Below are 21,397 nucleotides of genomic sequence, written 5' to 3' on the forward strand. Positions count from 1 at the left end.
AGCTGCTATTTTGGGAGGGGGCGAGAAGTGCCTAACAGTGCCCTGGTCCTGCCATTCAGAGGACCAGGCTCATTAGACAGCAGGCTCCCTGATGCTGCCTTCCCTTCCACCCTCACCCTGTGCAAAAGGACACCAGCGGGCAAGCTCCTCCAAGGCAGGCAAGCCTTCCTCCAGCATTGATAGGAAGATGGGAAAATTAATAGGGGTAATATGAGCTCATTTCAATAAGAATGAGCTTAGGAACATGCCAGGTTTTGATCTTTTCTGATGCACAGATTCCTGGCAGGAACTGTGGTCCTACATAGGTGTTTGAAAGAACTGAAAATAGACTTTTAAAAAATCCCTAAACAATAACAAAAGAAGGAAAGTCACAAACTTAAAACAACAATGAAATTTTAAAAAAAGATTTAAACATTGGTCCCCCAGAAAAAGAAAGGGGGGGAAAAATTGGACTGACATAAAACCCTTTTCTCCTTCTTTTAAACACTGTTTTTAACTGCTTCGAAAGTAACGAATTGTATGTGGATAAAAATAGATCTGGGGGTGCTGGTTAATGGGGCCTTGTGAATCATTCAGCATAAGGAACTGTCAATATTTTTTTGAGCTGTCAGAAATCCATTTAGTGATTTTTGACAATTCCAAAAAAAATATTTCTGACTGCTTGATCCAGCTCTTAGCGAATTAGGGAAGGAGAGGGGAAAAGAAATATATCAATTTAAATTATGAACCAAGCCCAGCTTCCTGAGTTCTGCTCTGTGCTCAAAGTAACATCAGAATTCAGAGCTTAAGAATTACCCCCTTCCATTTTCCTTCCCTCCCTCCCCCTCTCCCTTCCTTTCTTCCTTCTCTCCTTTCCTTTCTTCAACAAGTGCATTTCAACAGGTGCATTAAAGTCACAGACATCCATTCATAGATTAGACGTGGAAAGGTCCCACGATCATTTATCTCTGGCGAGGATATCCGGGGACTGGCAATAATACACTGGGCTTCTATTTGGAGAAAGGCGATCGGATACGAATATCTGGATGCCAAGAGAATGTCTTTGATCCTCCCTGCCCACCCCGACGTTCATTTGATCCAATTCTAGGCTTCAAATTTATGATTACGTTTTAAGATCTGGAATTACTTTGGGGGTAACCATGTTCCTGAAGGAGGTAAGTAAGGAAGTACCAATTTGCCAACAAGATCAGGCAGGCATAAGTCCAAGACACACAGGATCACAACACTGCTAACCAGGGGTTTCACAATGCACATTTCTTGTCAGAACAACGGACAGACAGGTGAAGATACAGAGGGACAGAAGGCGATAGTAGGAGGCCAAAGTCACAGTAACTGCCATGTGGAATGTCTAAAGATGAGTCAGTCACAAACACCCCGAAACAATCTCCCTGGTTGGAGAGAGGATCACTTTATTCTATAGTGTGGTTAGTGTGATATGATTTTTAGTACCCTCTAAGTCAATACAAAGAAAAGTTTAAGGAAGCAGGTTTGGCTTAGCAAAGCAGGAAGCAACTGTCTTTAGCCGTCTTACGCAGAAGTTGAAAATACTGAAGGGTTTGCAAGTTACCACGTCTTTCTGTTTTCGTTTTTGTTTTTAAAAATATTCTCGCCCTCGAGTTAGAGATTAAAAACAGGAGCGGTTTGCACTGTGAGAACCCACCCCCCTCTGCGCCGTCCGTACAGGCCTCTCGGGTCACTGGGGTGAGAACCCGAACACAAAAGCATGAGTGCTAGAACTTCCAAAGGAACTCAACTCTCGTGATTGTCTACACTGCATATTACAGCATCGCTGGGGTGTTTTCATGGTTCGTTCGAAACGTGCTAACGGAGGAGTCTACCTCATTTTTTTAAAATGCACAATTCAGCACTGATGTTTTGGGAAATGAACTAAAGGAAGAGGATTCTAAAACTTACCACACAAGTCTGGCCTCTTGATACATCCAGAATTTGCTGTGCTACTCGCAAGTCCGTTAAAGGCTGCTAAGCCATCAGAACTGTAGGCCCTGAGGACCGACAGCATGTTCATCGGCTTCTCCAGGCCCGGGGGGCCCCGCTCCGGCTTGGGCAGGCCCGCCGAGGGGTCCTGGGCTGGAAGCAGGCCCGGGCCGTGCCACTGCTTCTCGGGCGCCTGGGGCACCGGCGAGACTAGTCCCTGGACGGGCTGAGGGGCGCCCACGGGCACAAGGCTGTCGCTGCTGTCGCCGCCACCGCCGTCCTTGCCGAGGGCGCACTGGGGCTTGCTCATCATCTCCGGCTCCGCCTCCAGATCCTCTTCGTCGTTGTTCTCTCCCTTGGAGGAGTCCATGTCCTCCGAGGAGGCAATGTCGGAGAGGTCATCGGTAGTGTTCTTGCCGGCGGTCTCGGGGATCAGGATCGGGGTGTCCTCTTCCGCGTGGGCCTTCCCGTCGGGCTCCTGGGTGGGGCCGGAGCTGGAGGCCCCCGAGCCCACCATGCCCGGGTAGACGCCAAACTGCTTGTAGAAGTCGGACGGGAAGTTACAAAACGCGGGGTCCACCAGGCCGGGCCACGTGCCGCTCTTCTGCTCCCCCAGAGTCTCCTTGACCGGCCCCGGGGCTGTCTTCTCTGAAGCAGCCTCCAGAGGCCCGATCATGTGGGAAAGCGCCATCTCTTTGTTTGATTGGGCCGAGGGCAGGAGGGCCACCTTACCCGCCTCCCGGGCCTGGTCTTTGCAATTGACCGTCACCCCGACGGCGCTGTCTTTGCGTTTCGCTTTGCCCAGGTGGTTGGCCTGCAGGTGAAGAGCCATCAGCTCCATGGATGAGGTCGTGAAAGCACAAAACAAGCAGCCGTGCCACGCGATGCTGTCTTGCACAGTCACCGACGAGCCCGGCAGTGAGGCGGCATCCGGCCGCACCGACAAGTCCAGGGGCTCGTACTGCGACTTCTCCGACTTCCTCGGGACCGCCTTACCGCCGGCTTTGTCCTCACCACCGTCCGGCCCGTGCACCTTCATGGAGGGAGGGTCAGACAGGGCTTTGTCCTTCAGGTCTTTCTCCTTCCTCAAGGAGCTTAGGACAAAGCTGTCCATGAATGCTTGCAAGGACCCTTGGAAATTCACACCGTTGCTCACAATACTCTGGTAAGCTCTTCCGATGTCCGAGAAGTGGGTGCTTTTGGAAGGAAGGTCGGTGCCTTTCAGGGTGTCTGAAGGGGCCTCGGAAGTCATGCCGGCGGCCGGCCCCGATGGATCTGTGGACGAGAGCACTCCTGCTGTCCACTGCTGGGAGGCAGGGCCGCCTCTGAAGTCGATTCCGGGGAGACCCTTAAAGGCCCCCCTCAGGATGTCCGGCCTGATAAACAGAGCAGCTTTGTTGGACAGCTCGTCCCTGTGGTCTTGGTTTGGGGGCTGCCCAGACAGTGGCCCGGCTCCGTTCTGCCGCTCCCGGTGGTGCCGCTCTAAGTGGTATTTTAAGGAGGCTGACTGGGTGCCGGCATAATCACAGTGGGGACATTTGTAGGGTTTCTCACCTGCAGGATTTCAGCATAAGGAGAGAGAGAGAAAAAAAAGTGTTTATCTCATTTTGGTGTGCCGAACAAGGCTAGAAGGATCAACATTTGTTCTTGGAAACAAAGCAGCTCAAACTAATAATTAGTTAGAGAACAACTGTTTTTTAATAGAAGAATAATTCGTACTCTTTAGCTTTTTTAATGATTTTGTACCATTTGGGACTATTCAGGAATGACATACTATCTACACACAATTAGCTATCTTTTTCTTTATCTAACATGTGAGAACGGCTGTAGATTTAAAAGCTATGATTATGAAAATTAAGCATAATAATTTCAACCACAGTGATCATTAAAAGTAGAAGTTTAAAAAGACAAAGTATGTAACAAATGGGTGGTTGCAATATTTTGTGTATACAATAGCTCTAAAATTTGTTTAAATTATACACATGGAAACCATTTTTAAACCCAAAAATTTTATGGCACTGTTACGCAAGACTGAAATGAATGATTTAAGTCTTGCTCTGCAGTAAATCATGGATATAATTAGCAAATGGCATACTGCACAAGTAATTTATCATTATTTGGAGGGCACCATTCCAGACGAGCTCAGATATCTGCAGACCTACTGCATTGTTTCTAAATAAAGAACTATAAATACCGATTCTATAAAATATTAATACCATTACAGTGCATTATGATTGCAGCATGTAAAGACATATAGTTAAGATAAAAAGCAGTCAGTAAAACTTAAAAGAAAATGAGTAATAAAAAGGTACAAAATATATTTAGTTTCTGTATTTGAAATTAACATTATCTACTGGTCTTTGTAGTGCCTTAAATTTGTACTAATGGCAAACCTAATGCTCCGGTAGTAAAATGTGTAATTTACCTATAATAAGCGCTTTCTAGAGAATAAAAATAGCTTTAAAGAGTGTTTTAAAACATATAAGATCATTTTCAAGAATTAAATATTTATTTAAATTCAACACCCAACTTCTATTGTTCTTTCCACCATGGAAAAGATACCATAACATACAGCCTGGACCTGCCCATGTTGTGGGATAGAGGAAGGGGAGGAGAATAAGAAGATGTGGATTTAAATATATTCCAGGAATTTGTTTGCAATCCAGGGTCTTTTCTGGACTTTGGGATCGAAAAGCTCCCTGGAAGAACCAGGGCTGTGGCAGCCCATTCGCTGATTCCCAGTGGCACCCTGTCGATATCCACAATTACTCCTCTCAGGAAACTGTGTCCCCCCAACCCTTCCTCCATTGCTAGTGTAAACCAGACTGATGTAAAAAGAAACAGCAAATCATTGGTGAGCGGTGCATCCCGAAGACATTTTGCTGTGCCCCAGTGGAGGCTCCGACTCCCAATCTCCAAGGCAGAGGGCATTTAGGGGTAACACGCTTGAGAGGAGGGGAGAAGGATTCCTGGGTACTGTAAATAAGAAGCCCATCAGCCCAGGTTCTGAGCAGGGGACTCCACGTCATCTCCAGATTTTGTCTTGGAACCTTGGAAAAACCATGCCTGCCTCTCCAAAATGGCGGCTCTGTACTCCTCATTCACTCTTGCAGGCCGCGGCAGGTCTTCCCCAGACACATCAGAGATGGGAAAGGGGCCCAGCTGGGAATATATTTCTCTAAAGGGAAAGGTCCCAACTGTATCTGGCTAGACCAATGACATAGATCGAGCAGTAAGACTCTATCCCCGTTGAGCTTAAGGCATAAATGGACTCGGGCACCATTCTCTCACTTCTTAGACTCAATCCGTGTTAGGCTCAGATTCACTCCAGCGATGCTATTTGGGTATCTCATCAGAGGCTAGGGAACCCTCAGTGGGACAGGTGCTGTGGACAGGCAATTCTGGGCTGACCTGCAAGTCTGGTGGCCAGTTGGAGCAGGAATAGGCCCTGGAGCTGAGGGGGTAGTAGCAGGGCTTGTGTCGGGAGATCCGAACCAGGGACTCGGAATCCTGGCTCCCCAGGTTAGCGGGAACCTCGGGGAGGGCCCCGCACTGAGAACTGGCAGAGGTGAGGCCTGCAGGTATTGGGTGAGACTCAGGTTGCATTTCAGAAATGCACCTGGAAATGATTAAGTGCATCTGGGAAAGGATTTGCAGAGAATGCACGGGCATTCATTAGCAGGAGCGACAGAGGGAGAATGTGGACTTTTGCCTCCAGGCCTCAATGGGGTGAGGGGCAGTCTGACTCAGTGGGGGCTGCAGGGATGCACAGGGATGTCTATTTCCAAAGGATGCACATTTGAAATGTGCACCGGAGCCGTGGTTCTCAAACTTGATTGTGCATCAGAGTCAACAGGGGATTTTAAGACCTTCCCTCCAGAACCTCATGCACAGTTCTGACTCTCGAGGTTTGGGGTAAGTGTACCTGGTGATTCTAATGCGGGGTAAAGAGTACACTTTGAAAAGGCCAAGGTGAAACTGCTTGAGAGCTTTAAAAAATGCTGATGCCTAGTCCTACCTCCACCTCCCCGAAATTCTGAGTTCACTGGCCTGGGGTGAAGGCTGGGATTTGGGTCTCTCAAAGGCCCCCACGTGGGCTCCTACGGAGCTGGGTGGAGAAGCACTGGGGGGAGCTTCCCAGGTGGACACTGTGGGATGGCTTAGCACGGAAGGTGGTCTGCTCTGGACCCTAGGAAGTGTTTGGAGCATCTGTATGAGGGACCAGAGCCCCCATGCTAATTTGCACTCCCTGGGGCACAGGATTCCCATCTCGGGAACTTTGCTTCCTCAACCTATAGTGCAGGAAGGTGGTGTACTTAGTACTCCCTAAGGCTCATGTCAGCTCCAAAACCCACGTCAAGAGCAAAACCAAGTCTCCTGAATGGGCTCAGAGACACATGTGTACATACACGTAGGCACCCACACGCCCAGAAGTGTGCAGATCCGTTCACACACAATGGTTTTTTAAAAAATATTTTATTTATTTATCTGAGAGAGAGACCACAAGCAGGGGGAGGAATAAAGGGGAAGGGAGAAGCAGGCTCCCCGCTGAGCAGGAAGCCCCATGCGGGGCTCGATCCCAGGACCCTGGGATCCTGACCTGAGCCGAAGGCAGCCGCTTAACCGACTGAACCACCCAGGTGCCCCAACACACAATGTTTTGATTGAATGAATGATTACCTTCTATCCCCCAAGTAGAGAGGGCAAATGAGTGAAGAACCAAAGAGATAAGGCCCCCAGCTCTCACTGCTTTCAGGGGAGACAGATCATACAGTTACTAAAGCAAGTGGAGTTCACACACATACACACCACACACACCACACTCACACACACATCACAATCCATCACATGCACAGCATTCATCACCACACACATACACATGCCACGCACCCATCACACGCTCATACACCACACAGTCATAGACCACGTGTGCACCCTTCACATATAACACATGCACACACAACACACACACATACATATCAACTCACACAACACAAAGAGAAAAACTCTCCCTTCAACCCACTGCTCTCTCAAAGTTCAGAATAGGGGCGTCTGGGTGGCTCAGTTGGTCAAACGTCTGACTCTTGATTTCAGCTCAGGTCATGATCTCAGGGGTCGTGAGACAGAGCCCCGCATCAGAGCGTGGGCTCAGTGGGGGGTCTCCTGGAGATTCTCTCTCCCTCCCCCTCTGCCCCTCCCCACCACGCTTGAGCTCTCCCTCTCTCAAATAAATAAATAAATCTTTAAAAAAAATAATAAAGTTCAGAATAGGCCCTGGCCTCCACCCCTCCAGGGAAAACACGCCACAGCTGAGAAACAAGAGTTCATCTTAGCATCTGAGTCTCCAAGGGTCCAGGCCCTGCGGGATTAGGGCTATTTAGTGAATTTTCAAGGGTTCTTTTGGCTACACGTGATACACACAGGCTCTAGAAAGCCCTCCCCTGGCCTTTCTCTACCTTCCGCTCACGTCAACGGAAGGCCCCTCTCCATGGCTCCACCTCCTGCCTCGTTCCTAAAGGCTTTGTTTGGGGGAGGCTTCCCATCACCCCAATTCCCCGAGAAATGCTCCAGAGCGAAGTTCTAGGGGATAAATCCACCCCTTTGGATTTGTGTTTTAAAAAAACAAAATCCTCGATTTTATTTTCTTTATAACCCTGAAACAATAACCACGACTGCCGTCTCCTTTTTTTTTTTTTTTTCAGTCTCCTTGAAGGCTTCCCTCACCATCCCAGGCTTCATCCCTGAGAGGGCAGAGGAGACGCTTAAGACTACAGCCTGCACCCACATGGGTGCGTGCCTGGCCAGGCAAACCCCAGCATGGAGTCACCTGGACAACCCCAGGCAGCCCGAGGATCTCGCCATCACTGGAAACATCCCGGCGGTGGCGGTTACCTAGACACGCCTCCCCCCAAGGGTGCATTTCAGAGTGCTGGGGGCAAACTCCCAACAGCTGCCTAGACTAGGCAGGGAGAAACCCATCAGCCCCATTAGCAGGCTTTGAGGGCTGGTCAAGCCCTTCTCCTGTGTTTGGTGACCGACGGCTGCCGAATCTCCCCGTGCCGAGAGCTGCTTCATAGTCAGGGTCTCCGTGGCTGGCCCCATGCTTCAACCCCAGCGTGCTGGGCGAACTCTAACCAAGCCCCAGGCTTCTGCCAAGGAACAGGTCGGGGGGCCACCCGGCATTCCCCACACAGCCCCATGGCACAGGCAGACCCAGACCCTGTCAGCAGCTCTGTCTGGTTGAATGATGGGCCACTTAGGCCATAAATTGGCCCAAATCTACCGGGAGGATCACTGAGACTGCCCCAAGCTTTGCAGGGGGGTCACGAGTCCTCCACGATGTTCGGCATCTGCTGTCTTTTCATCTGCCTGTAGCTGGAGCCGGACACGCGGATGCCTTCAGAGCCAGGCAGATCATAGGGGTGTGCAAAACAGTAGGGGAAGGGGTAGATGGCTGTCCTAGAGGGCGGTCACCACTGACACCAAGAAGCTGGGGACGTGAGGACCTCTGACATCTTCTAAGAAAAGCCCCACATCCAGATTTCTACGTGCAATATCCTGGTTTCTCAATATTGGCACCTGCTTTCAAACATCAACCCCAGCAAGGGCCATAGCACCCGATTCTGCAGCCCGGGTCTGCAGGGGGCAACCTGTTTGAAACCTGGATCTGGGAAAAGGATGCCCAGTTCGGAGCTATTCAGCCGCTGGGGAAAGCAGGTGAGGACACTGGTGGCCTTCTCTGGGGAAACCTCTCACAATATTTTAAAGGAATAAGATATGGGCACAAACAGCACATTTCTAGAAAAGAGATTTTTGCTAGAAAATGCATACGGAAATAAAAAATCATCAGTTCATCATTCCAACAGAGTAATGAATTACTGGAAACATCTTACATTAAAGCAGCTACCCACTGACACATGGCACAAGATGTATATTCAACTTTGGGATAACATTGATAACATCTCCCGGTCTCTGTACCATAAATTTTTAGAAATATATGACCAAGTGGTTTCATTAGTTCATTGTACCTATTTTTACATGAGCATGTCTTTCATCATTCTGAGCCTCTACTTTGCACTCGATGAGTCAAAGGAACCCTCACTGTTCTGGGGAGTTACGTTAGTACCTCTCAGTGGAGCAAATACCCAATAGCGCCTCTCCAAAAATAACAGGTGGATTCACACTATTCTCTTTGGAAATCCCTTCAGCGAGGTTTTAAGGAGTGCTTCATGCTTCTAACGTGTGTGTGTGCGTGTGTGCTAAATCTCCAAAAGTGTTTTAACTTTTAAGTTGGGTAACTGAATATTTTCCCGTATTTGCATCCTCTATTTGATATTTATTTAGTCTTTCTACATGTCTTTACTTAGTTAATACCAGGAGAGATAAATATGGTGGTGCCTTTGCAGTGAAGCTTCAGTACATTAATATAAATTGTACACTAATTCCCCCAAAGCATATATATGTTGTAAACCTGAAGACTTTTCACACAGCTGCTTATTGCTAAACAGTGCCTTGTCCAGAAGGGGACAATCTGTGTCTCTAATTGCTGTCACTGAAGCCGAGATTCATTATGTGACTTTCCCATTAAAATGTGAGCATTAATTTGTATAATGAAATATCACCCACTGCAGTGTTCATTAGCCATGCCCTACTGTATACGGCACATTGTTAGCTACCTAGAAACTGTAGTCAATTTCACTAATGGATATTTCCCTACTTAGTGTTTGGTAGGAAATTTATACTGTAACATTACCTCTTAAACTTTTAAGGAAATTTAAATGCAATCAATTATTTTCAACAAAAGTTTGGGATGTCATTAAGGTAGGAACAGCAAGGTTGGGGGACTGTGGAGGAATAAAATGGGCTTTTAGTTCATCTTAGAAATTTAAAAAATGATAGAATTTAATTCAAAACAAAAAGAAAAAAAAAATCGTCTTTGGGGCAAGCAGATCTTTTTTTTCCCCCCATCATTATTCAGGTGGCTGTCTCCCACTAATGACAAGAACACATGCTCTCCTTTTAGGGAAAAAAAAGGGGGAGGAAGCACCCATTTTAACCAATCTCTTTTTGAATATTTATTCATTGTGCTTTCATAGGCGTTTAAAACGGCCTGGTTAACTTACCCAGAAGAGGAAACAGAGAAGCATCAAAGGTAAGGGATGTGGACATCAGGCGTTAGGCACCTGGGTTAGGCCCACTGAACTCTCCTTTCCACCCACAGCTAGAGACCAGTTGGTGCTTGGGAAGCTCTTTGAAGATGAAAGGCAGTTTCCAAAATGGCATGCGTCATTTATCATCTCCTGAGGCGGCCTTCCACCTGGAGGTGACACAGTGGCCCCTTCCCTGCCTCACCGCCTCCCTAACCTCTCTGTGCTGATGGGGAAACTGAGGCACGCAGGGTCAAGGAGGCCCGGCCACAGGCCATTCTGAGTTAGGGGTAAAGGAGGAGCCAGGGTGTACAGTACTTCCCTTTTACATCGCCGGGAGCCTGCGTCAACACACCTTGTGGGTACAAGTCACTTCCTTTCCTCCCGCTGGTTATGGTGTGGACACACACTGTCAAAGAAATGTTGCATTAATTCCCTAAAACAAGCCCAAAAATCCACCCAGAAAAGTTTTTAAAAAAAAGCAATACAGCGCAGCAGTTAGGAGACAGATCTGGGGTGCCCCCTGCAGTTGATGCTGGGCGATTTGGGGTGGGTCCCTTCACATCTCTGGGTGGCCCCCGGTCACCAGGGTGCTGTGAGGGTTAAGGAGGGAATTCACGTGCAGAGCTCAGCACAGTGCTGGCCACCGTTACTATTATTGTTCTTATTACCTTGTCCCTACTGGCTGCATTTTTCTGCCGCCAGCCAGTGGCTACCGTGCTGTGTAGACACAGCCTCGGTCAAGAGGCCAAGAGAATTCGCGGCCCCCACCCCCAGCTGGGCACACATCCCTTGGAGGGTAGTGCAGGACATATAGGTGGTTCTACCAGGACAGAGAAGCCTTGCCCGGGGATAAGCATGCAAGCGAGAGCCAAGGAGGGCACCCCATCCAGTGACTGCCTCTCTGAGGCACCCACCCGGCAGGGGTGAGCAGAGCTGGGCGTGCCCACCAGCCCACCCTGACCACAGCCGAGAGCCCTTGAAAACCACCTCTGGCTTCCCTGTGCAAATGCATTTTCATAAAGAGGTTCTCAACTCAGGGCCGGACCAGTGCATGCAGCACATCAAAACCAGATTAATAAACCACTCGCATAATTTGAGAGGGGAAAAAAAACTAATGAGATTTATTTTTAATTAGTCTCTGAACTTTCGTGCCTCCAAGTGTTCATGAGTGAGGTTGCTTATTACATTTCTCTAAAATGGTAATTCCTGAGACAACAGGGAGCCTCCTGGGGAACCCAATGCACAGGTGAGCCGCCAGAGGGGACCCAGCCTGGGGTCCCGCGGCCAACACGTGGGGTGTCACACCTGTCTGGAGCTTGTGTGGGGGACACACCCCCCTCCAGCCTTTCAGAGACTGACTGATCAGCACAAGCCCACCTCCTGTACACACAACAGACACACTGGACCCTGGAGGGTCTCCCCGAGATGGGGCTGGCGGAGGCGGCAGTGAGGGGAAGAAGGAAGTGCATTTTCAGGGAGCCCATCATGGAACGACTGGCCGGCCTCGGTCGGGGGCAGCGTAGGGGACATCCCTGCCTTCTATTGCTGGTTAGGACTAAATGCTTGCTGATGCATCCCCATGATGGTTAATTTTATGTGTCAGCTGGGCCATGTGGTACCCAGACATTTGTTCAAATGTTATTCTGGGTGTGTTTGGGAAGGTGTTTCTGAATGAGATGAGCATCTGAATGGGTGGACTGAGTAAAGCAGATTGCCCTCCCCAACGCGTATGTATGTGGGGGGCCTCGACCCGTCCATTGAAGGCCCCAACAGAACAAAAGGCTGAGTAAGGGAGAATTCACTCTCTCGGCCTGTCTTCTAGCTGGGACATCCACCTTCACCTGCCTTTGGACTTGGGCTTGGACTGGGACTCTCACCCACTGGCTCCCTTGGGTCTGCCAGCTTGCCTTGCTGAATGCCGATCCTGAGACGTCTTAGCCTCCGTAACTGACGGAGCCAATGCTTTATAATAAATCTCTTTATATATATATATAGATAATCAACTCTTTGATTATCTATAATATATATTACATATACTTAGAATATATCATATATTATATATACCGTTTCTCTGGAGAACCCTGATACCACCTCCTTTCTGAGCCTGCGCTGACGGGCCCTCAATTCAAATCACCCGCGTGTACTCGAGATGACCAATGACACACATCCAGTGACTGGATCTTAATCAGCCCGAGATGCTGTGTGAAACAGGAAAGCAGTTCAGCCTCCCCTGGGTGGGCAGGAAACAGCATCTGCCCTGCAAGAGCCAGAGTGGGGTGGCCTCTGGGATGTGAGGGTCCCTAGGGACCCCTGGGGTCCTCCACGTGCCTCCTTCCATCCTGCAAGGATCGGCTGCGGCTCAGGGGGCAGCAGAAACTGTCTGGCTCCTGCAGGCTCTCCCCAGCCTCCAGGTGTTCAAAGCAACCTGACTGGTGCATCTCCTCCGCACCTCCCTAATAAACAGGTGTTGGGAGGAGGAGGGCAGTAATTGAGTTAATGTGTACTGGAGTTAAAAAAGGAAAGTGGTTTTTATCAGTAGATGTTATATGATCAAGACGGCTCATGAAGATGGAGTAGGACAGGAAAACACAGCGAATGTACCACCTCATCTCCCGACCAATTAAAATATATTTATTACACACGGGATTTTTAAATGTGCTCATATGGGTCCATTATAGAAAGACTTCAGAAGATGGTATTTTGGAAAACATGGATTCGGTTTCATAGACCACTGGCCATGTTGCTTCAGAATCCAAGAACACAGAGAGAAAGGGGTGGGGCAGTGCAGGACGCCCCCACAACCGGAGCCCCGGGTCCCCTCGTTTGTTAACAAATAACTTGATTTTGATTTTTAATTACTCGTGTAATCTACACTTCAACATTGTCATAATGGATATTTATTTTGGTGATTTAGAACATGTAACACTTTCTGTTCTATTCAGATGCACGAGTATAAGCATTTTCCAACTTCTTTGTTCTTTGATAAAAAGGAAATTGATCTTTATCTGGTTACCATTCTTCCTTTTAAACACAGCAAATGCTGTTTCTGAGGGGGGCTGGTGGTGTGATGTTTCCATGGCTTCTTTCATTTTCTCCCCTATTCTGGGAAGTTTCCGGAATGCCTCTTGTCCCTGGCCCTGTCTTGTTCTCTCAGTGTCTCCAAAGACTACTGGTCACAAATCTCACAAGTTTGTGAAACAGAGGAAGCGGAAATTTGGGGAAAAAATAACCTCTCTCAAGCTTTAAAACTTCAAAAAGCGGTATCCATTGGCTTCCACCCATGTTCAGCAGGACTCCCGCCAAGTTTGGTCCTAATTTACCCGAAATATTCGGCGGAGTGTCTCCTATTACTGATGGACCAGCTGATGGGAGTTGGGCCCCGCGGGGTCAGCAGAGCTCCTGGTTGGGAAGAACTGCCTTTTCTTTCCTAACCCACACTGCCTGGCAGGACAGACTTCAGCTGTGGTGAGCCACCAGCCACACGGTAAGCTTGGCCCGGGGGCCTGTGTCTACAGCTAATAAGAGGACAGTACCACAGGACACACCTGGCCAGGTGTTCACACTCTTGCAGACAGCCCAACAACGGGTGCCCCGGTGGATTGCCTCCCACTTCCTGGTGTCTGTGACCCCTCCTTCCCCGACTACCAGCACAACCCAATCTGGGGAAGAAAGTAGACATCGGCATGATCTGAGAAAGCCAGGTATCTGAGCTGCCTCATCCTGAGCCTGATCACTGGGAAGACCTCACTGAGAAGGGGGCTTCGGTGCCAAACTCGGAAAATGATGGAGCAAACCAATGCACCTGTCTGGCAGAGCATTGCAAAGGCCCTGAGGCTGGAACTCAGGAGCCCCTCACCAAGCCCGAGGGGGAATGGGTCTTCTTTCTGAACCCGCAGACCGGCTGCCATACTGTGGCTTCCAATGGGTTCACATGGGCAGGTTGCCTTTCCAAAAGGACCGCAGGTTCCCTGGGGAAAGGTCCACGTTCCTCACCACCCTCGTCCCCTCCGTGCCACCTGGCACAGTACAGACTACAGGAAGGTCACTAATTTATTCTCAAGTTTGTTCTGACATTCAAGCTTTCAAATAAATTTATTGTGTCCCTACTACATGTAAGGCACTCTGGTAGGCCCTAGGGTTCTAGAAATTATAGCAATTAAAAACATGGACAATATTGCTACCCTCACATTCGACTTGGTGGGAGACAGTGCATAAGGAAATGAACAACTGAATTGAACGAGATAATTTCAGCAAGTGCTAAGTTTAGGAAGAAAATTGAACAAGGGGCACGAGGGATATTTTAGACGGGGTAATCAGACATGGTCTCTCTGAAGAGCTCACATGGAAGCTAAGCCCCCAGTGACCACTGGAGGAAGGGCATTCCAGGTGGAGAACACGGTGAGCACAGAGGCCCTGCAGTAGGAATTGGCGCTCTGCACTGGGGGGGCCGGAAGGAGGCCATGGGTTTGGAGAGAGACGATGAGGATGAAGAATGGTGCAAGATGGGTCAGATCCTACAGGGCCTGGGGGAGGGACAGAACAGGTGCATCGTTTGAGAAGCTCCCTCTTTGCTCTGGGTAGCTCTAGGAGAGAAGTGCTCTGGGGCAGGGAGGGACGGACGATGGCGATGCTTAACTGGGCCCCAGACCACGAATAGAGATGGCAGCCCAAGGCCCACTGACACCTGTCCTTGGGGCTCACCCCTCAGTGTCAGGGAGATCTGCAGGCACCAGGTGCGGTTCCAGGTGAAGGCCTACTTCTCTTTAACCACACGCCGCACACAAGGCCCGCATGCACTAAATATCCTGCACAACCCTGAGCTTTATTGATTCCTTGGGAAATAGACCACAATTATTTTTGAAAATAGATGGCATATTTGTCTATCCTCTGAAGCTGCTCATACTCCAATAGATAAAGTGTCAGGAGAAAAATCAAAGAAAATGGAGGTGTCCATATCTCAGATAGATTTTTTTTTTTTTTTTTTTTTGTATTGGCAATGTGCAAACAACTAGCAGAAAAGCTAAAAAAAAAAAAAAAAAAATGACCGAGGGACAAGGCAGACAGACGCCCAAGAAGTCCTCATTTCAAGGGCCTAGGAGGATACGGAAACAGGAGAAATGACCACGGTGGTCCAGCCGCCACTTCATCTGTTTGGTTAAGAGCACCTCCACTCTTCTTTTGAGGGGACCCAGCTGAGAGCCACCGGTCCTCCATCCCGGGTAGTGGGCCGCCTCCACCAGCCCAGCCCCAGGTGGGGGTGCCGAATCCCAGCCGGGAATTTGGAAAGGGAGCTGCCCCATTCCCTTCCACACTCAGGGTCTGAGCCGGGCTCTCTTGTGCTCTGCACCCTGGTCAGGGCAAGGGTCCCACTGCATTACACACATCAGCAAACCGTCCCGGCGCCTACGCCCAAGCATCCTCCTCCCAGACCCGGGCCACAGGGGGTCTGCGTCTATGGGCCAAGTGCCGCTCCAGAGGGAGGCCAGCTGCGGAGCGACGAACCGGGGCAGAAGGACCCCGCAGCGGTGTCCCGACAGCCCCGTGGAGGGCGCGGTGGTGCTGGGGGCATCACAGGGGTGACCCGAGCCGGGAGCACGGCCCCTGCTGGACGCTGCGCCCCCCGGACGCGCCCGCGCCTCTCACCTGTGTGTATCCTCAGGTGGACCTTTAGGTGATGGGATGTCCGGAAGGTCTTCCCGCAGTACGGGCAGTCCTTCATGGCCGAGCCCAGGCTCCTCTCGCGAAGCAGCGCGGGCTGCTGGACGCCGGCAGCTCTCCCAGCCTCCTCGCCGATGTCTGCAGCGGAGGAGAACATTCGCACATCACTTCAGCACGTCAGAAGCTGTTCGCACCAAAACTGCTAACACCACACAAAGTTAAACATGTCACTACTACACCTGTCTATTTCATTCTTTAAATCTGACAGAATGCTGACAATTCATGTATTTTCTTGTTATTCTCTTAAATTATTTCATCTTCCCCATCATCATTTTAAGCAGCATATGGTACCTTTATATTGAACTGAATTAAACAAGAAAAGAAACAGCTGTGTCAGCAGCTGGTTTGATTTCTTCTTTTGCTTAGCTCCTATTAAATATTTTTTTTTCCAAAAGTTTAAAAATGTTGGTGTTTGTTGAATCTGATTAATTTGTAATATGGACTAGCTGGAGAGCTCGCTATAGGATCGAAATCACATTTGCATTATATCTAGCAACAAATGGAAGGAAAAAAAATGTGTCTCGGCCGAGTCCCGAAGACATGCAGACATACAGCTATTTTGGGACAGGAAAGACAATTATCCACAACTGATCATTTCTTCCTTGTAGAGCCTGGTATCCATCGCTGGCTGCTGTAATCTTATGAAAGGGAGAAGAAAAAGTATGGAAATGCGATTCCACAATTAGCCCATGATAAACATATAGTGACATATTCAAAGTCATGTGCAGAAACTCAGCTGCAAAACTCCCATAAACTTCGAGCAGAGCGGTTAAATCTTTGTGCAGTGACTTGAGAACTTCCTCTGTAAAGTATCAATACAAATTTTCCTTCTTGCTGTTATTTGTTATGTAACCCAAACCATTAGAAAATGGAATAAAATTTACATACGGCTGCCTTCTGCACAGAAATGATGGGACATAATAGTAAATAAAACCATGAAAATATCTAGTGGTTGGAGGATATGTTATTGCAACACCCGAGGCCCGACATCAAACTGCCAGAGAGACAACATCCAGGGACCAGGTCAGGAGCTGGGAATCTGCAGCTCTCAGGAGGGGAGGCACAGGAGCCCTCTCCGCTGGCCTCCCTGCAGAGCCAGAGGCTCACCCCCTTGGCACAGAACACAAGCTCCTGGGGCTGGTGGGGTCCTCGATGCAGCTCCCAGCCCACCCTCTAGGACCCATGGTAGATCCACCAGGAGAACAAGGGGACCTTCAGATATAATAAGCAGACCTGTGAGTTCTGCAGAGAAGCAGAATAAACAAGATTTGTACCTTCCAAGCAATGGAAAATGCAAATTGCTTTTATTCTACAACATCCGTTCCTGGTGTTCTCCGCTAACAGCCAAAAGGGACAGACTTATAGGCCATGCACAAGATGAAGGCAATCACATTTAATTCTTATTTGGATGTTTGCTCCAAGCAACCGTGGAAACCCTTGGCTTCAAGCATCCTCTCTGCGTTTGGGCTAATGCACAGTGATAGCGTCACCCTGGAAAAGTTCTTTGAAGGCTCACTTTTGATCCCATTCTCTCCAACTCCTCCAACCAGCCTCGGAAGAGCCGTTCAAAGGGTCTATCAGCATAACATTTTTTGTCCTCATAATCTTGCACAGGTAGCAGGACCGGGTTTACTGGCATCTAGAACCCAACCCACCTAGCACCAAGCTTTCTCGTCAACCACACGAATGTGTTAAGGTGGCTATTGAATCGGCGGGGGGGGGGGGGCGGTTTGTGGTGCGCACAAAACGATTTGTTTTGCCACTTCACAGCAAACCAACGCCCCACTGCACTCATAGTGGGGCGCTCCACAGCCCACAGGTTGAGCCCACCAGGGGCTGCTGTCCAGAACAATGACCAGATGCCAAATTCAAGTCAATTATACCCTAGGTTTAAATAGCTGGAATGCCATCTCCTACCCATCCTCCCGCCCCCAGCCCCCCCCACCCCAAACGTGTTGCATTTTTCCCCCCCCCCCCCAGCATTCTTCAGCTTTCCTTTTGTGGGATCCTGAGTTCAGCTTAAAATCACAAAGAGCGTGATTAAAATTCTGTCAAGTGCTCCCTGCAACAGAGCTAAGATACCCTATTTAAGTGAGAAGGCCAATAGCTGTCAGTTTGAATTATAAGCAGAACTAAGTGCCCCGGATGTTGGCTTCAGGACAGAGGTAGTGGGCAGGCGTGGACTTTTGACATTAAATTCCTGCAAAGCCCAACGCACTTCCCCAGAACCTTTCTCCAACAGAGCCCATTTGTGAGCAGTAGAAAGGTGGAGCTGTCCAATAGGAGGGAGAGAGCGTGGGGGACATACTTCTACTGTAGCTTTTGGGGAGTCCTTGTCCAGGGCACATGATAGATAAATACATAGATAAGGCCCATGTACCACTCTGGAAGGTTCTATGGAAGTTGAGGACGAGAAGGGCCTCACTATATGTCAGTCTAAGTGATGGCCTGTATCTGTTTTCCTTTTATCTTTCTATCTTGGACATGTGTGGCCCAATAAAAAGAATAAATTTGTAAGATAAACAGCTTTCTTTGCAGATTTAAGAGCCTAATTTTCACTTTACACAGAAATGGTGTTGTTTTATTTTTTTGTTTTGTTTTGTTTTTTGGAGGGCCAGAAGGCCTATGGCATTTACTCTTAGACTAATCCAACTAGAAAAAACAAACCCTGAGCTACGATGAAGGGGAATTGCGGGTGGTCCCAGGAAGCGTCCGAGTGGCTGAAAGCCAAGGATAGCCGTGGCTGAGTAAGCACCCTCGTAGGGCCTGTGTGTGCATGGGGGCCTAGGCCCGGATGGGTAGCAGAGAGCACGGCGTGCCAAATTCGGTCCAGCCACACCGGGAACCCAAGAGGACGCCTTCTCTCCCCAGAGTATAAAAGCACCGACGGCTGTCCTTCTGCAAGGCTCCCCAGGATGGAGTCCCCAGGCTTTGCCTGTGGCCCCACAGAGCTGGACACTGAAGCAATCACCAGGCCTGCTTACAGAAGGACCAGCCTTCCCGGCCTATCCAGGAAACAGGCAGTAGAAAGGAAGAAGCATCATAGAAGTCACATTTGTCATCTTTCCTCAGACCGTTTGTGGGTTCGTTTCAGCTTTTTAAAAAATGTCCTTTTCCTAAAACCTGCAGTATCTCTTTTCCCCGTGCAGACACTTGCTCTAAGTGTGTTGAGTAGATGGAAGGTGGACATGTACACAGAGGTCAACCCCAGATGTGACGTCTGCTTCTCCTTGCTCATCCGTGAAAGAAAGGGCAGTCAGTCCTGCTGGCTTCTAGAGGCCGGGGTGTCCCTGGGAGCAGGGCATCTGGCTGCAGGCTGGGAGGCCAGCTTCAGCCTGGGTGGGTTCTGAGCCTTATGTGACGGGGAAATGGCAGAGAAAGCACTCCGAGGACTCCTGTTTCTTTTCTTGACCCCATTAAATATGAGATCTATTCTTCAGAAACGGATGTTTCTGGATGCAGCAAATGATACTCCAGAGGACACAGGCTGTATGCATAACCCTTCCAGAGCTTTGGCTTAGAACAAGTGAATTGTCCACTTGTATCAAAAACCCTGCAAGCTTTCTCCTATTCCTACAAGCTAAGACTGGCTTGCTGAAAAAGAGGAGATGGGCCTAGTCACTGCAAGCTATGTTTCGAGTATATGTTATTTGGGGGCGAGGGGACATAAGACAAGACCTTCCTAATTTTGTCATCTCAAGGTCAGATACCATGCCTCCCACATTTCCATTTGCTTGTTCTAATCCTCCAAGTGTACGGCAAGGTTGGCCTAGATCAAGGGGACATTAAGGTGCATTACCATCTCCCCAGCATTCACAGAGGGAGGGTGGGAGAAAGGAGGACCCAGAGGGATTAAACATGGCACGGATCATGTTAGAATCCTCATCCTCAGCTGAGCCACAAACTGGCAGCCTGGATAGACAAAGAATCAAATACTTAGGAAGACAAACAACTTTCCAAAAGTTAAAGCCTAAACACATACAAAATACTACCAGCCGCTGTCTGAATCCATCCTCAAAGTTGACTATCCTGCTGGACATGAATATGATTTGAATTTACGGGGGCCTCATTATACACTTAAATATGTGTGTGTGTGTGCGTACACGCGCGTGTGTGTGTGTGTGTGTGTGTGTGTATATACATACATATATATATACACACTGCAACGTAAAAACTTAGTTAATGAAATAAAGTTGTATTTTAAGGGTAGATTTCCCCCCAGTTTATCTTTAAACACTGAGCTTCCTTGGTACATATTTAAAATAGGCTTGTTTGCTGAGAAGGCTGACTTGGGAGTCAGGAGATGGCATCTTTTCCTTCCGAGTTCCTAATGCCTGGCTGTCCTTAGGTAAACCCCTTCACCCACCGCCTGCCCTGGTTCCACCTGGCCCAGAGGACTGAACCTCCCGACCCTTCCCCTCCAGCTCCCTATAACCCTGAAGTGCCATCTTCCAGGCTGTCTTCACCCACTGCCCAGCTTAGGCTCAACCTAAGCCAAATGATAAACCAGAGATGGGTCTTAGAGAGCCGTGAAGGAAAACCAATGAAAGAGACACAAGTGCTCCTAAATAGTCTGCGTGCCCCCCTATTTCCCCCAACATCATTTACACTGAGCTGAGATCAAGTGACAAATCCCGGCCAGTGGCTGGAGGCCGCGCCCCCTCCTTCCTCTCTCTCCTCTGCCACGGTGGCCTACAAGACAGGGGTTGGGGTGGCAAGAATCACAAACCTAGAGGACGACGGGGTGCTGAGTCTCCAGATGGCCGGCAGCCGCCCCATGCCAGACTGAGTGAATGAGAAAAAGCCACGGAGATTTGGAGAGCCGTCGTCATCGGAGGCCACCGGGAAGTGTCCAGGCAGAGTCCACCTCTCCTGGTCAGGTGCTCCGGGCTTAGTCCCAGTCCCTCAGGCAGTCCCATCGACTCACGGAGCGAGGCCGGGGAGCAAGAACCAGGGAGACCAAAAGGGACAGAGCAAGGCAGAGAAGTGAAAGCAAAGAGAGGGTTCCTCTCAAAGCGTTCCTGTGTGCCCCTTCTCACTCCATCCTGCCAAGGCGGCCCTGCCCTTCACGTGTCCAGAAGTGTATCTTGGCAAGACTTCCAGGAAAAGAAATGATAACGCTGCTGCTGTGGAGGCTAAGTCCATGCAGCGACGGGAGAGTTATCCGGGCAACCACGCGCGGGGAGGGGGGCTGCCTGGATACCTGAGCACTTACTACTTTATGACACAAAATGCCATGGCATTTTAATTTCTATGGAACTTCTTGTGTAACAGAAAATGCATTTTCCCAGGTGAGTTGTGCAGTTAATTCTGAGTGTCTGCCTTGTGCAAAGAGCATCTCAAAAGCACAGCTCTCGCTTCATTAATGAAGAAGAAAACTATTTGGGGAGTCCAAGGGGTGAGCAGAACACTGAAAAATCGCATCCCTCTTAATTTCTTTGCCCGCAGATGCCGGTGCTTTAAAAATCTTTCCAGGAAACAGCTAACACCTTGGAGAAGGTCCGGAGGAATGTGTACTTCCTCTCAAAAGCTTAACACTTTCCCTTATTTTGAAAACTTTAAAATTAACGGACCTGAATGAAACAGCGATTGCT

The 21,397-nt window shown here is 49.1% G+C and overlaps 1 protein-coding gene across 1 annotated transcript in view; it reads right to left on the minus strand.

Annotated features, from left to right (window-relative positions):
* ZNF536 (zinc finger protein 536) overlaps window positions 1-21,397 on the minus strand; it is a 314,215-nt gene that overhangs the window by 142,020 nt on the left and 150,798 nt on the right. The window contains exons 3-4 of the mRNA XM_035023538.1: window positions 15,729-15,881; window positions 1,915-3,489 (exon numbers count right to left, since the gene is read on the minus strand). Coding sequence (XP_034879429.1) covers window positions 1,915-3,489; window positions 15,729-15,881 — 1,728 coding nt within the window. The remainder of the gene's footprint in view (window positions 1-1,914; window positions 3,490-15,728; window positions 15,882-21,397) is intronic.

The sequence above is a fragment of the Mirounga leonina genome, unplaced genomic scaffold, assembly GCF_011800145.1.
Source record: "Mirounga leonina isolate KUSES-001 unplaced genomic scaffold, KU_Mleo_1.0 Mir_177, whole genome shotgun sequence".
NCBI lineage: Eukaryota > Metazoa > Chordata > Mammalia > Carnivora > Phocidae > Mirounga > Mirounga leonina.